Source organism: Harmonia axyridis, chromosome 1 (genome assembly GCF_914767665.1).
Source record: "Harmonia axyridis chromosome 1, icHarAxyr1.1, whole genome shotgun sequence".
NCBI classification, from domain to species: Eukaryota; Metazoa; Arthropoda; class Insecta; order Coleoptera; family Coccinellidae; genus Harmonia; species Harmonia axyridis.
In genome coordinates, this window is record NC_059501.1 from 74674429 (window position 1) to 74687362 (window position 12934).

Below are 12934 nucleotides of genomic sequence, written 5' to 3' on the forward strand. Positions count from 1 at the left end.
GAGCTGTAATGGGGGAAAATGGGAATATAACATATTGGGTACATAATTGAATGATTGTACACTAGACCCCATAGAATAATACAAAATACATACATGTGTGATGAATACTTTCTGAAAGTCGTCAACAAACAATTAATTATTATTTTCAAACGAATGAGATCAAATTTTCACGGTGCAGACGACTCAATCCGAAAATCGATAATCTCAAACACCTACAAACCCCTCTCGCTGAGAATTTCCAGATTCGTCTTCTACCTGCCCTCACCTGTAGCTGTTTATAATCTCCTGTTCCTGGCACATCCAACTTAAAAGCGAATTCTAACAGGTGTTAATGAATTTTCGAGTCAATTATGTAATTATTATCATCAATACTCACAGACATTGACCCAAAAGAGAGTCACACCACTTTCGAATAAGCAGGTAGAGAGATCAAGGAACTTGGTAGAGATTCATAAACGGAAAGGTTCTGTGACCTTGTTCCAATGTTATGATGACAAAGAAGGATGAAAGTGAAATCGAATGTAGGGAGGTTAGTAGATTTACTTTTTATTGGAGTTCAAGGTAATACTTTGAAATATTTAGTGACTTCGTAATTTGATCTCGCAAGTTACAGAAAATCAAGAACTTGAAAATTTTTGCAGATACACTTTCTCAAATCTATACCAACCTCCCTTAATATGAAAAAACGAAATCCATTTAGTATTAAACGTATGACATCATCGGAACAAAGCATTTGGAAAAATATTTCTCCTTTTTTGAATCAATTAAATTAGAACTATACATAATATGAACATTCTAAAAACCCTCTTAAACAATCAACAACAAACAATAAGGATAATAAATTTTAATTATACGAAATATCCTCTTTTGGCTTGAGTACAAGCCTCACATCCACGAACTGAAGATTCCATCTGGTCAGCTTCATCTTGAATTATATCAAATTTTATGGATGAGATGAGATGCCAACATGATAGACAAGCTACTTCAAGTCCCCGCCAAAAAATATATAGAGCATTAAGATCTGATTATGCTCTTGGTATACTGACAAGTGAATTTTGCAATGTTATTCCTATTTTATTTATTCCTATTAAACCTATTCGTTTTGATTGTTCCTTGTACGGTTTCTAGTGGAACAAGCCTTTTCAGACCCCATGAAAAGCGAAATAAATTATTATTTTGTGTGTATTTGTGGAGAATCCATCAACTACTGTCCCCGAAGCTTAATGTAATATAGCAAAAGACAACTATAGGAAGAAGTTTTGAGAGAAGCAGGAAATACTCTGGAGGAATTTTCCAGGGATTGATCACCCCAAAAAGTTCCTATGGAACCTTCTACACCTCTTCACTGAGGGGACTGACAAAGGAGAACTCTGTGGGGAGGAGAAAAAAAATCCTGATCTCTTGGTGACAGAATGGCTCGCTATTGCAAACCTACGTAAAATGTTCTGGGCTAGAAATTTCTAGGAGTTAATTCATTCCAGATGCTGGAATTCATTATTAAAACTCTAGAACTGGAAGGCGAGCTGTTGATGGTGCTGTGATGAAAACAACTCTGATGGGGCCACAAGAGACCTAGAGATCACAATGCAAGATAACCCTGTAACAGTAATCAGTTACCATCGATAAATTTCTGACTGTTGAGGGGCATCTCCAGCATGTGAAGCTTGTACATTTTGTGTGGATGCAACTAAAATTCGATAATAAATTAAATCTAGTAGCTAAACCTCGAACACTAAGTGAAGGGTTTCCAATTAACAACTTCTGATACCTTTTCTTCTCCAAGTCTTTGTAATGATACACTAAATACTGGGTGAGCAGAGTAGTGTATATTTGGATAATTCCTACGAATATCTCAAACTGCTTTTTAGCAGTTTCTATTGGAATACCCATATACATGTTTGTTTCAATGTTTTCTATTCCAACTCTCCTAGACATATATAAGAACTTTCAGAAACTTAGAGCTAGTAAGAACTGGTTGTTGTGCTTTGTTACTATGTATTGGGGTCCTACCCAATGGTCCAACTCTAGATAATATTCTGTGGATTAGAGTGTAGTTATTATACCACAGTAGAAAACATCTATGTGTTTTGCAGAGCAACCCATATAAGGAATAGAAAATAGGAGTTCAGTGAAAATTCAACTCAAGTAACTCCTTCATCGGAAAGAAAAATGAGATCTTTCTTGAGACATCCTTTTAACATGTCAGTAAAATTGGTGAACATAGATTGAAGAATTTTTGAAATCAGATGTCACTTTCTCATTTGAGAATTAAAGCATGAAATATCACAATTGAAGCTCAGAGCTACGTCATAATTTAGAATATTATAGGTAAATTATTATATTCATATTTCTAACCAGTTATCAATGTTTTTTGGAATTTCGTTATAAATCAGTGCCCTTTTTTTAGTTTAGGAGAAAGAATATTTTCTCTACTTGTATCAGGCCAAACCCACCCAGTCATTTGATTGTATTGTGTTTAAAATATTCAAAACCACTTCATCCTATATGTATCCTATATATATGTATATACAGGGTGGCCACTTTTTTAATGTGATTGTATTGGTAACTTTTAAACCATAAGAGTTAGAAGGTCGGTCAAATGGAGAAAAAGTTGCATGCATAGAAGCTTTATCAAGCAGTTCAAACAAATCGAGATTATCAGGCCGGTTATTGAGATATCATAAGAAAAGTATATTCAGTCATTTTGATTTTTCTTTTTTTCCCACTTTATTTCAAATATTATCAAAAACTGTTACAGGAATTTTTTATTCGACAGTAAATTATCCTCATTCTGACGTAATCAGATTTCGTATCCAACGTTTCGTACTCTCTGGGCCACCCTCAACCTCATTTTTTTCAATACGGACCTGTATATTTTATGACACTTTTCGAAATAACTTTTAACGCTGAATTCAACGATATATCAAACAATGTCATTCAAAGTTGATTTTCAGGTGATTTTGACCCTTATCCAAATTTCTTTGGGTCGGATCTGTATTACATTCAGGTACCTTTAGTTTAATTAACAACATGCAATACATTTCGATGAGAAAATCAACTTACTCATCTTGAACTAAATGGAACATATAAGAGTCAAATCAAGAAACAAGTAATTATTATTTACATATCTCAATTCATAATAATTAAACGAATTATCATAATGAAAGAAAAATCGAATGATTATTCGAAAGTAAATGAAAATGAATGAAGTAAGTGTTCGAAATTTCCACCATTTTGTAAAATGCACTTAACGGTTCTGGAACCCTACTTCTTTTACATTTGCTTATTTCGTCTTCTTGAATACCTTCCAATACATTCTCAATCTTCTCGCGAGAAATCACTATTGTTGGATTTGTCATTTGTTCCGTTGAAACAAATTACAGAATCGAACTTTATTTTGATATCATTACGATATAAGTTTTGCAAGGCTTGGTATTCAAATTTAAAATCATTGTATTCGCGTCTCTTGACTATTTTATTAACAGCAGTTTTGGATAAATTGCATTCACTACAGATCCGACCCAAAGAAAATTGGATAAGGGTCAAAATCACCTGAAAATCAACTTTGAAAGACGTTGTATGATATATCGTTGAATTCAGCGTTAAAAGTTATTTCGAAAAGTGTCATAAAATATACAGGTCCGTATTGAAAAAAATGAGGTTGAGGGTGGCCCAGAGAGCACGAAACGTTGTATACGAAATCTGATTACGTCAAATTGAGAACAATTTACTGTCGAATAAAATATTCCTGTAACATTTTTTGATAATATTTGAAATAAAGTGGGAAAAAAAGAAAAATCAAAATGACAGAATTTACTCTTCTTATGATATCTCAATAACCGGCCCTGATAATCTCGATTTGTTTGAACTGCTTGATAATGCTTCTATGCATGCAACTTTTTCTCCATTGGACCGACCTTCTAACTCTTATGGTTTAAAAGTTACCAATACAATCCCATTGAAAAAGTGGCCACCCTGTATATATATATATATATATATATATATACTCACACTTCCGTCAGGAAATCGATATCCTGCTGTTAATCCGGATTTTCCGGATGTACTATCTTCTCAAACTTCTGCAATCCTGGGCCAGTTTGCCTGGATGATCCCATTTTCGAACCCTTTCCCGGAATTTTCATCCAACCGGTGCTGAATTTGACCCGGTTTTCCTGGAATAACAGGGATTAGCCGAAGAAAATTGGTCAACTCTCAATAGGCGAACATAACGTGAAAGAGGTAACGAACCCTTTTCTATCCAAATGGGAGTAGGAATAGAAATATCGATTGGGTAGGGTTAGGTTAGGAGTCGAGAATACGTCAGAAGGCAACAGGTGTAATCTGTGGCATAAAAAAATTTTACTCCAAGAAGGCGTTCGAATTTTTGACCAAACTTGGCAGGTAAAGATTTTGATTGATTAGAATTCCATTAAAAATAATCTAGTAGCCATGGAATATTCGACGTTTTACTTGTCACTATTCAAATTATTAGTAGTAATACTGTAAGTATTTTAAAATAATCAGGTTATACAACTTTTTGCATAATTACAAAGAGTGTCAAATTGACACGATTTTTGAGAACCTATATGTAGAAAATTTGAGTTATATAACCATATTTATTTTGATGTACATATTTTAGTTGACAATCAAGTAAATATCAAACAATTTTCATTATTTCACATATTATTCGATACAATGAAAAATAGAATTATTATACAGGATGAGTCGGAAGTAACGGGCCAAATTCCAGGAGCGTATTGTACATGATTCAAAAACACTCATATGTTCTTATACGATTCTCATTTGTTTTCGAGATACATGGTCAACACCATGTTTGAATACATTTTTTGTAATGATATTACGAGTTTATCGAATCTTTATGAATCATTGTTACAGACCGGGAAAATAACCATAAAAACTATAATAATGAATTTATTCATCACAGCTTACTTACTGGATTTTTTCATGACAATTTGGATTTTTCTGAGGATTTCGGGAGAATCGTTCAAAATTGTTTTGCTGGAATCGGTAGCAGATACGACAAAACTACAAGAGATCATAAAGTTTAGTATATCAGCATAATTCTTTTTACATTTTTTCAAATTAACAGTGGCTTACCAAAAAATAAAGTTCTGGAGTAAAACAGTGAACAGTGTTCCAGAGAAAATCTTACCCTGTGGATTTGCTATCGATTTTGCATGGTGTGAACTATCAATGATAATATTAATGCCAAAAGTTGAATATCTTGTGAATTGTAGATACTATGAGAGAAAAACAATTCTAACTTTAGATACTGTATCTCGAACACAAATGAGAATTGTATAAGAACATATGAGTTTTTTTGAATTATTTTCACGTGTACAATACGCTGCTAGAATTTGGACAGATACTCCCGACTCATCCTGTATATTACGATTTTTCACTGAGTTATTTTCTGCGTTGGAAACGTGGCTACTGCTCATTGAAATGCTGAAAATACCGAAGGTAAAACTCGAAGCTGTAGCGTTTCTAAAATGGGATCTCATCTTATTTCTTCTGTTTTGGTGATGTTGTTCATCTAACTGTATGTAGGTAGGGTATGGTAGAATTGCTGTCCAATTATCACAATAAGTTTTTTTTCTATAAACCTGCTTTTGCCAACTGATAAGCATCAGTTGTGGAAAGAATGAATTGGAAATGTTGTGTTTTTTATTTAAATTTGGGATTTCTGTCGACTTTTTGGTATATTTACTAATTTCATGCACTGTAAGTGACATTTTGTACCAGCCAAGGTTTTTTTTTTATTTTCTTTAGTTAGGAATAGCTATCAGAAAGAACCTGTTTAAATATTTTCATAATTACCCAAAAAAAAACGTTCGTTGATTTCCATTCAAAAACCCTTATCAGGTTCGAAACAGTTTTTTTTTGAGGTTCCTTGTTTCTGATTACTATCAATTTCCTTTTCAGTTAGTCTTCCAAATCACTTCAAAATCAAAAACCTGATTGAATGACACGCATTACCCTAAAAAGAATTGCTCTGCTTCAAATCAGGCTCTCGCGAATGTTGAAATAAATTGCCACTCTCAATCTGAGTCCCTCAGTGATTTTGCCTTTTTTCATCGTTCCCCTCAAAAATATCACCTTTGTCGTTGCAATTTTTCAAAATCTCTGCTTTCTAATTCGTCGAATTCAATTCTTCCGTTCTCTCAGCAAAACTCTTCATTTTCCTTGCCGACTCTGATAAGCCAAAATTTATGTCCCTCATTTATATTTAATTTATTACGTCGCTTCGTGAGAACGTATTGAATTAATCTCCTGATACAATAATTAAGACTCTATATGTTGATAATTCACATCCGGTATGCGCGTTAAATTTCGATCATCAAGGATCATCTGAGAAACCAACTATTCAATGGCTTTTTTTTAAATATTTTCCTGATTTTCCATTCCTTACAGGCATTACTGAAGTTCAGCGCAAGCGAAAAAGCTTGCCAAGGCCCAGCAGCTCTGATGACATTGGCCTAGTCTGAGATGCCGAATCTGTCTAAGGCTCGGTCTAGGGTTATAAACCTTCTCTCATTTCGAGTCTCCTGCTCAATTTTGAGGAACGATAACCCCATACAAGGTTATATTTCCTCAAATATCTTGTTTGCTGAGATGAATAAGTGCAGCGAGATGTTCTTGTGAATTTTTGTTAGATTAGAGAAAAAAATTCAGAAGGACCCTGAAAAAATGTGATAATTCTTTTGAGGTCAATTATCATTTAAGGATTCGATGTTTTGAGGTCCTTCAGTAAACAAGTTGAGTTCAAATTACATAGTTAAGATTTGAGATCATTGAAATCAGACAACCAATTTGGTCTAATCCAACGTTTCCTTTGTATATTTGAACTTTGTAAAGTCTTCAGAGAAAAAGAACAAAATAGGTATAAGTAGTTGAATTAAAAATATGTATAAATAAAAGATAACAAATATCAATATATTGATTTCTGGCTTTCCAGTATCTGAGCAGATAACTAAACTTCCATGAATTGTAGACAATATTAGAACGCTTTAAATTTTTTTTCATGCAAACCAAGGTCTTCATTCTATCATAATAAAATATTGAATATCTCATTTGAAGAGTTTACTCTGAACTCTACTACTTAACTGGTCACCAATAGTCCTAAAATAATCAATAATTAAATTGATTATAATTTTTTCTGAACCGCTAGCTACCTAGATCTTCTTAATCATTGGTGGAGCTAAGGGGTACAGCAAATTCTTTTATTTCTACCTGTGTTGAGCGCTCAAAAATCATCCCAAGAGTTTATTATGCAAATAATACACTAAATTAACCAATCTCAATTTAATCCTGACTTCCTGAAAGGAACTTCAATGAATTATAATTGCTACTAAAGAAAAGCTTGTTGGAAGAACGTTGTCGTATCTACGCCTTTGACAAGCTCACTCGTGTTTTCCATTGATTATCTTTGAATTCTTAAGTTAGATGTATCATGTTCCTGTAATCGTGTTCCTTTTTAATTACGCATGTCTGTTGGATGTCTAGTCGGTTAGATCCTTTCTTGAGATAGTCCTTATTAACTAACCGGATAATTTCTGCTGTAATATTAAAAGATACTATACAAGATTTCATTTAACATTATATCGAAACAATTTATCTCTAAATTGAGCTATTGCATTTTGTCAAAAGATTCATTATTTATCCACTTCACATTAGTCTTTTTGTTACGCAGTGTCAGGAATCTTCTGTTGACATAAAACAGTAGTTGGTGATTGTAAAACTTGCTCTCTTTTGATTGTTGTATATGGCCCCCATTCGATATTAGTGAACCATATTGTTTTTAGCAATGAAGTATGCATTTTTAATCGTGGAGAATTACGATATTTTTTTGAATGGATGAATAGACCTTATTTGGAAATAATAAACATTCAAAGAATTTTTTTGCTGAATGTGTAATTGAATTTTTTTTACAGGTCCTCTCTGATGATATGTATAGTTTTTATAAATGTGGATCCAGTTTTCAGTAGGCATGTAAGTATTATCTCTAGTTACTTGTTTTGTTTCAGAAATACCTATACATTTATTGTGAAACTTAACTCGTCTTTAAATTTGATACTTTCCAATAGGTCGAGTACCAAAAATTTGTCTGAAATAAAACACCAAACTGAATTCCGCAAAACTTTAATATCATACACTACAATAATTGTTTTGCTACACTGGGGTTTCATCGAATACCAGGTGAATTTTTTCAAGCTGAATCAGTTAAAAATCTCGAAAAATGCTTCGAATAAAATGGTTGATGGTTTTGAGAGTCCACTTAAGCTAAAACCTCTTCCATTTCCTTCACACTTGTGAGGTGAGGGGGATCAACTTTGGAATTTTTAATGAGAACCCCAGATTTTTATTGCAGATCCTTGTTCTATGGCGAAAAAACAAAAGTTTTATACGAACAATTTTTCAAGATTCATCACAAATAAGTCTGTATTCGAATTTGGATCTGCAGCCAGCCAGATCACCAGATCACACTTCATTGAATTTTTTTCTGTGTGACTTCCTGAAAGAGAAAAACTATCTGGAAGTATCAACTACTCGGGAAGATAACAGGCCAATTGAAAAGTCCCCGATCTACCATAGTAAAAAACATTTTTTTGGCAAAATTTGATTTTATTATTCAACGTAATTGCCTTCGGGGACGATACAGCGATTATAGCGATCTTTCAACTTTTCGATATCATTTTTGTAGTATGATTTGTCTTTCGCTTCAAAATAGGCCTTAGTTTCGGCGATTACATCTATATTGGCGCTAAATTTCTTTCCAACCAGCATTCTTTTTAGGTCTGAGAATAGGAAAAAGTCGCTGGGGGCCAGATCTGGAGAATACGGTGGATGCAGAAGCAATTCGAAGCCCTATTCATGCAATTTTGCCATAGTTTTTATTGATTTGTGACACGGCGCATTGTCTTGATGAAACAACGATATCATCATATTGAAGGTTGGTACAACCAAAAATTCACATAAATTTAATACTAGCACCGCCATCTGTGCATCAGATCGGGGACTTTTCAATTGGCCTAATAGGTACTGGTTTTTCTAATGTGAAATTTTTCCAATTTGAAATGATAGGTATATCTCATGCTTGAAAAAACTTCAATTATGCAAGTTTCCAGGTGTAGCATAGGGAAAAGTAGTCGTTTTGACCTCAAGGATATTCTGTTACAATATATTACAAGTATATCAGAATCATGTATGTTTCAGTTTGAAAATAATGAGAGGTTGTTTCTATTGAAATAAATTTATAACTAGTATAACAATTTATTTCTTGAATTTAAGAACATAAAATTAATTTATTACTTCACAAGAAAAAAATGGTACATCTTTAAAATATTCTGTCTAATTTTGATTGTTAAGTACAAAGTACAATTCAAAGACTAACCCTGAATAACAAGCTATAAACGAACTGTTCCTTTCGTGAATCAAATGTAAAAATGTTCACCAACACAGGAGAATATAGGATTTATCGATTTTAGAAATACAAGTCAACGTGATTGCCAATGACACCTACTTAATATCAACTCAAAATTTCATCTCACACTCTCTATTTGATTCGAGATTGTTGGCATTGGATGGAATAACTGTAGCAATTTTGAAGAATCCAGGAAGTGAATCAAAGTTGAAAAGCTTGAATGGCATCAATCTGATTTACTCTGAGTTCGCATGATCAGAAAGACTCTAATTGGACGCCCTGTAGATATTTCCGACTGCAAACATTAACTGTTTCTTTAAATGAAGGTGTTAAGTGCGATTTCGTGATGAGCTGCACTGAAATGTTGTCTGGATTCTTTAGATTTCGATGACTTGGGCGATTATCGGTGAATGATGGCGAACAGAGATGCCCTAGGAACTATCCCTACTCTACTCTCACGCTCACACTAAGAGAAATATTTCATTTCCTCCCTATCTCGCCGATAATCTCAAGACCGAAGAAAATTGGTAAAGCCCAGACAAGAACTGAGGATCTTTTGAGCGCTCATTCATTCATACGGACGGACAGAATCGAATTTGAGAACAGATTCGTCATTATTGCGTTGAACCTCATCGTTTGGGTCCATTCCGGGATCAGAATTCGAAAATTATCTACAGACATTTCGACAGAAACGACTGCCCAAAATTGAGGAGAGCACTTAATTAAAGTCAAGAGCTTTTTATGTGCCAATTGCATATGAAAATTAAAGAAACAACATTCAACATTAATTATTCATCTGATCTTCAAATCGAATTATTTCTTCAATTTAAATTGCAGTTTCTTTTATTTCTGTCAATTTAACTACTAATTTGATTTGATCACTCATATAAAACAACAGTCGCCTTACATATATTTTAAAACTTTTTAGAGGAATGTCTATATTATTGCCATGAAAAAATACATTATTCTGAAAAATAAATTTACTTATTTACTTTGAATGGAACACTTTTTTCAAAAAAAATGAAAACGGAAGGATTAAGGTTTTATGTAATTTCTCGTAATTTATTAAAATATGGTCCTCTTTTCATTTCTCCGTGATGATATTAGATGGGATTTTGGATTTTAAAGCTTTCTATTCAACATTTCTACATTCTAAAACCCTAAGCATTTACTGAGTGTTGAATCACGCTGTATAAAATATTGATTAGAAGTATGCATTATCAAATTGTAAATTCTTTTGGAACTAGAAATTAAATATAAAACAAAATGATGTACCGTCTCGGAAAATGTAAACTGTAATTCCATTTGTTTTACAGCAAAAATAAGAATTGAAAATTAAATCTTAGAGAAGATTTAATTTCAATCAATGTATCTCTGTGGCATGGCCACCAAGGTCACCGGACCTAACTCCTCTCGATTATTTTCTGCGGGGTTATCTGAAAGATAAGTTATATGTCATTGAAAACACTTCACGGGCACAGCAGCGGCACAGGATATAAGAAGCTTGGGCAGATGTAAAAGACAATCTCGATATGAATAGAAAACCAAAAAATAAACTCTTGTGGAGGGCTAAGAATAGAAATTGAAGAATTTTAATTCCAAGATTTAATACATACTCCCCTTCCAAAATTATGTTATGAATTGAAATAAATGGTTTAAATTTTCTCAAATAATTAACTATTGATACTCATTTTCGACTTGAAGTAAATAGACAAATAGTTTACATCTTTTGCCCCTCTTCTAATCTAACAGTTAACATTATTCCGAGATGGTTACGTAATTTTGTTTCAAATTTAATATCTAGTTTCAATAGAATTCACAGTTTGATCATGCATACTTCTAATCAATATTTTACGCAGTGTTAAAACACCAAGTAGGTGCTGAAGGTTTTAGAATGAAAAAAAGTTGCACAGAAAGCTATAAAATTTAAAATCTCAGCTGATAATATCAACAATATTGCCACGAAAGAAATATAAAAATACCGTACTTTGAAACAGTTACACAAAACATTAATTCTTCCGTTTGCTACTGTTTAAAAAAAGTGTGCCATTCATAATTCTCTGAATTATGTATTTCGAAAGACAAAAAAATTTACTGTTCAAGATGGCGACCGATTTAACAGCTGTCAAGTGATTTATTCTCAGTTTGGTTTGGCAATTCATCGTGAATAGACTCACGCCTGAACAACGCTTGCAAATAGTGCAATTCCATTTCTGAAATAATGGTTCTGTGCGGAATACGTATCGCGCACTACGTTCATTTTATTTTGTTTAGCGATGAAGCGCACTTCTGGATGAATGGCTACGTCAACAAACAAAACTGCCGCATTTGGAGTGATGCTAATCCTCAAGTGTATGTCGAAACACCGTTACATCCAGAAAACTGACTGTTTGGTGCGCTTTATGGGCTGATGGAATCATTGGTCCGTACTTCTTCAAAAACGATGATGGCCAGAACGTTACAGTCAATGATGATCGCTATAGAGCCATGATTGCTAACTTTTTCATTCCTGAATTGAACAACAATGATGTCCAGGAGCTGTGGTTCCAACAAGACGGCGCAACATGTCACACAGCTCGTGCCACAATCGATTTATTGAAAGACACGTTTGGTGACCGCCTAATTTCACGTTTTGGACCTGTGAATTGGCCTCCAAGATCTTGTGATTTAACACCGCTAGACTACTTTCTGTGGGGCTATATAAAGTCATTGGTCTATGCGGATAAGCCACAAATCCTTGACCATTTGGAAGACAACATTCGCCGTGTTATTGCCGATATACGGCCACAAATGTTGGAAACAGTCATCGAAAATTGGACGTCCAGACTGAATTACATCCGAGCCAGCCGTGGCGGTCATTTGCCAGAAATCATATTTAAAATGTTATGCCACAAGATTATCTTGCGGATAAATATAATTCATGTCAATCGAATGATCCATCGTTGTTTTATTGCAATTTAAAGTTCTATAGCTCTAAAAAAAACACCCTTTACAAGTGCAGAAGGGATTGCTATTCTTCCACGAGTTCAAAATTCAAAAACGAGCCAAGAAGTGGCGAGTTTTTGAATGAACGAGTGGTAGAATCGGCCTTCTGTACGGGTATTATACATTATTTTCCCTGATTTATTGCATTTTTATTGAAATTAATGAAATATTTCAATAATTAGCATTTAGTGATTTTTGCATTGAAAAATTATGGTTGGCAGAACTTATTTCTTTAAGGCAAATTGATGAATTGACAGATAAAGCCGTGGCGGAAAGTTCGGAGTACCAACATATAATAATAAAATATAACCATGAAAACTGTGCGTTTAAAACTCACTCTTTATAGGCATAATACATGAGGTATCATTTTAAATTACATCTCATGCATGACTGAACGAGCGCACAAACGCTCCTGACTAACTTAGTGCTTTCTCCCATGTTTTCCATTACCATATTTTGTTGATTTATCTATTCCTTAATGGTGCGCCACTGCATTTCAGTGAC

At 33.7% G+C, this 12934-nt stretch overlaps 1 protein-coding gene across 5 annotated transcripts in view; it reads left to right on the top strand.

Moving 5' to 3' along the window:
* The window catches only part of LOC123688552 (papilin), a 123804-nt gene that overhangs the window by 61017 nt on the left and 49853 nt on the right, over positions 1-12934 (top strand). For all 5 annotated transcript variants that reach the window (XM_045627127.1, XM_045627125.1, XM_045627124.1 and 2 more), the window contains exon 2: positions 7956-8013. In XM_045627127.1, coding sequence (XP_045483083.1) covers positions 7956-8013 — 58 coding nt within the window. The remainder of the gene's footprint in view (positions 1-7955; positions 8014-12934) is intronic.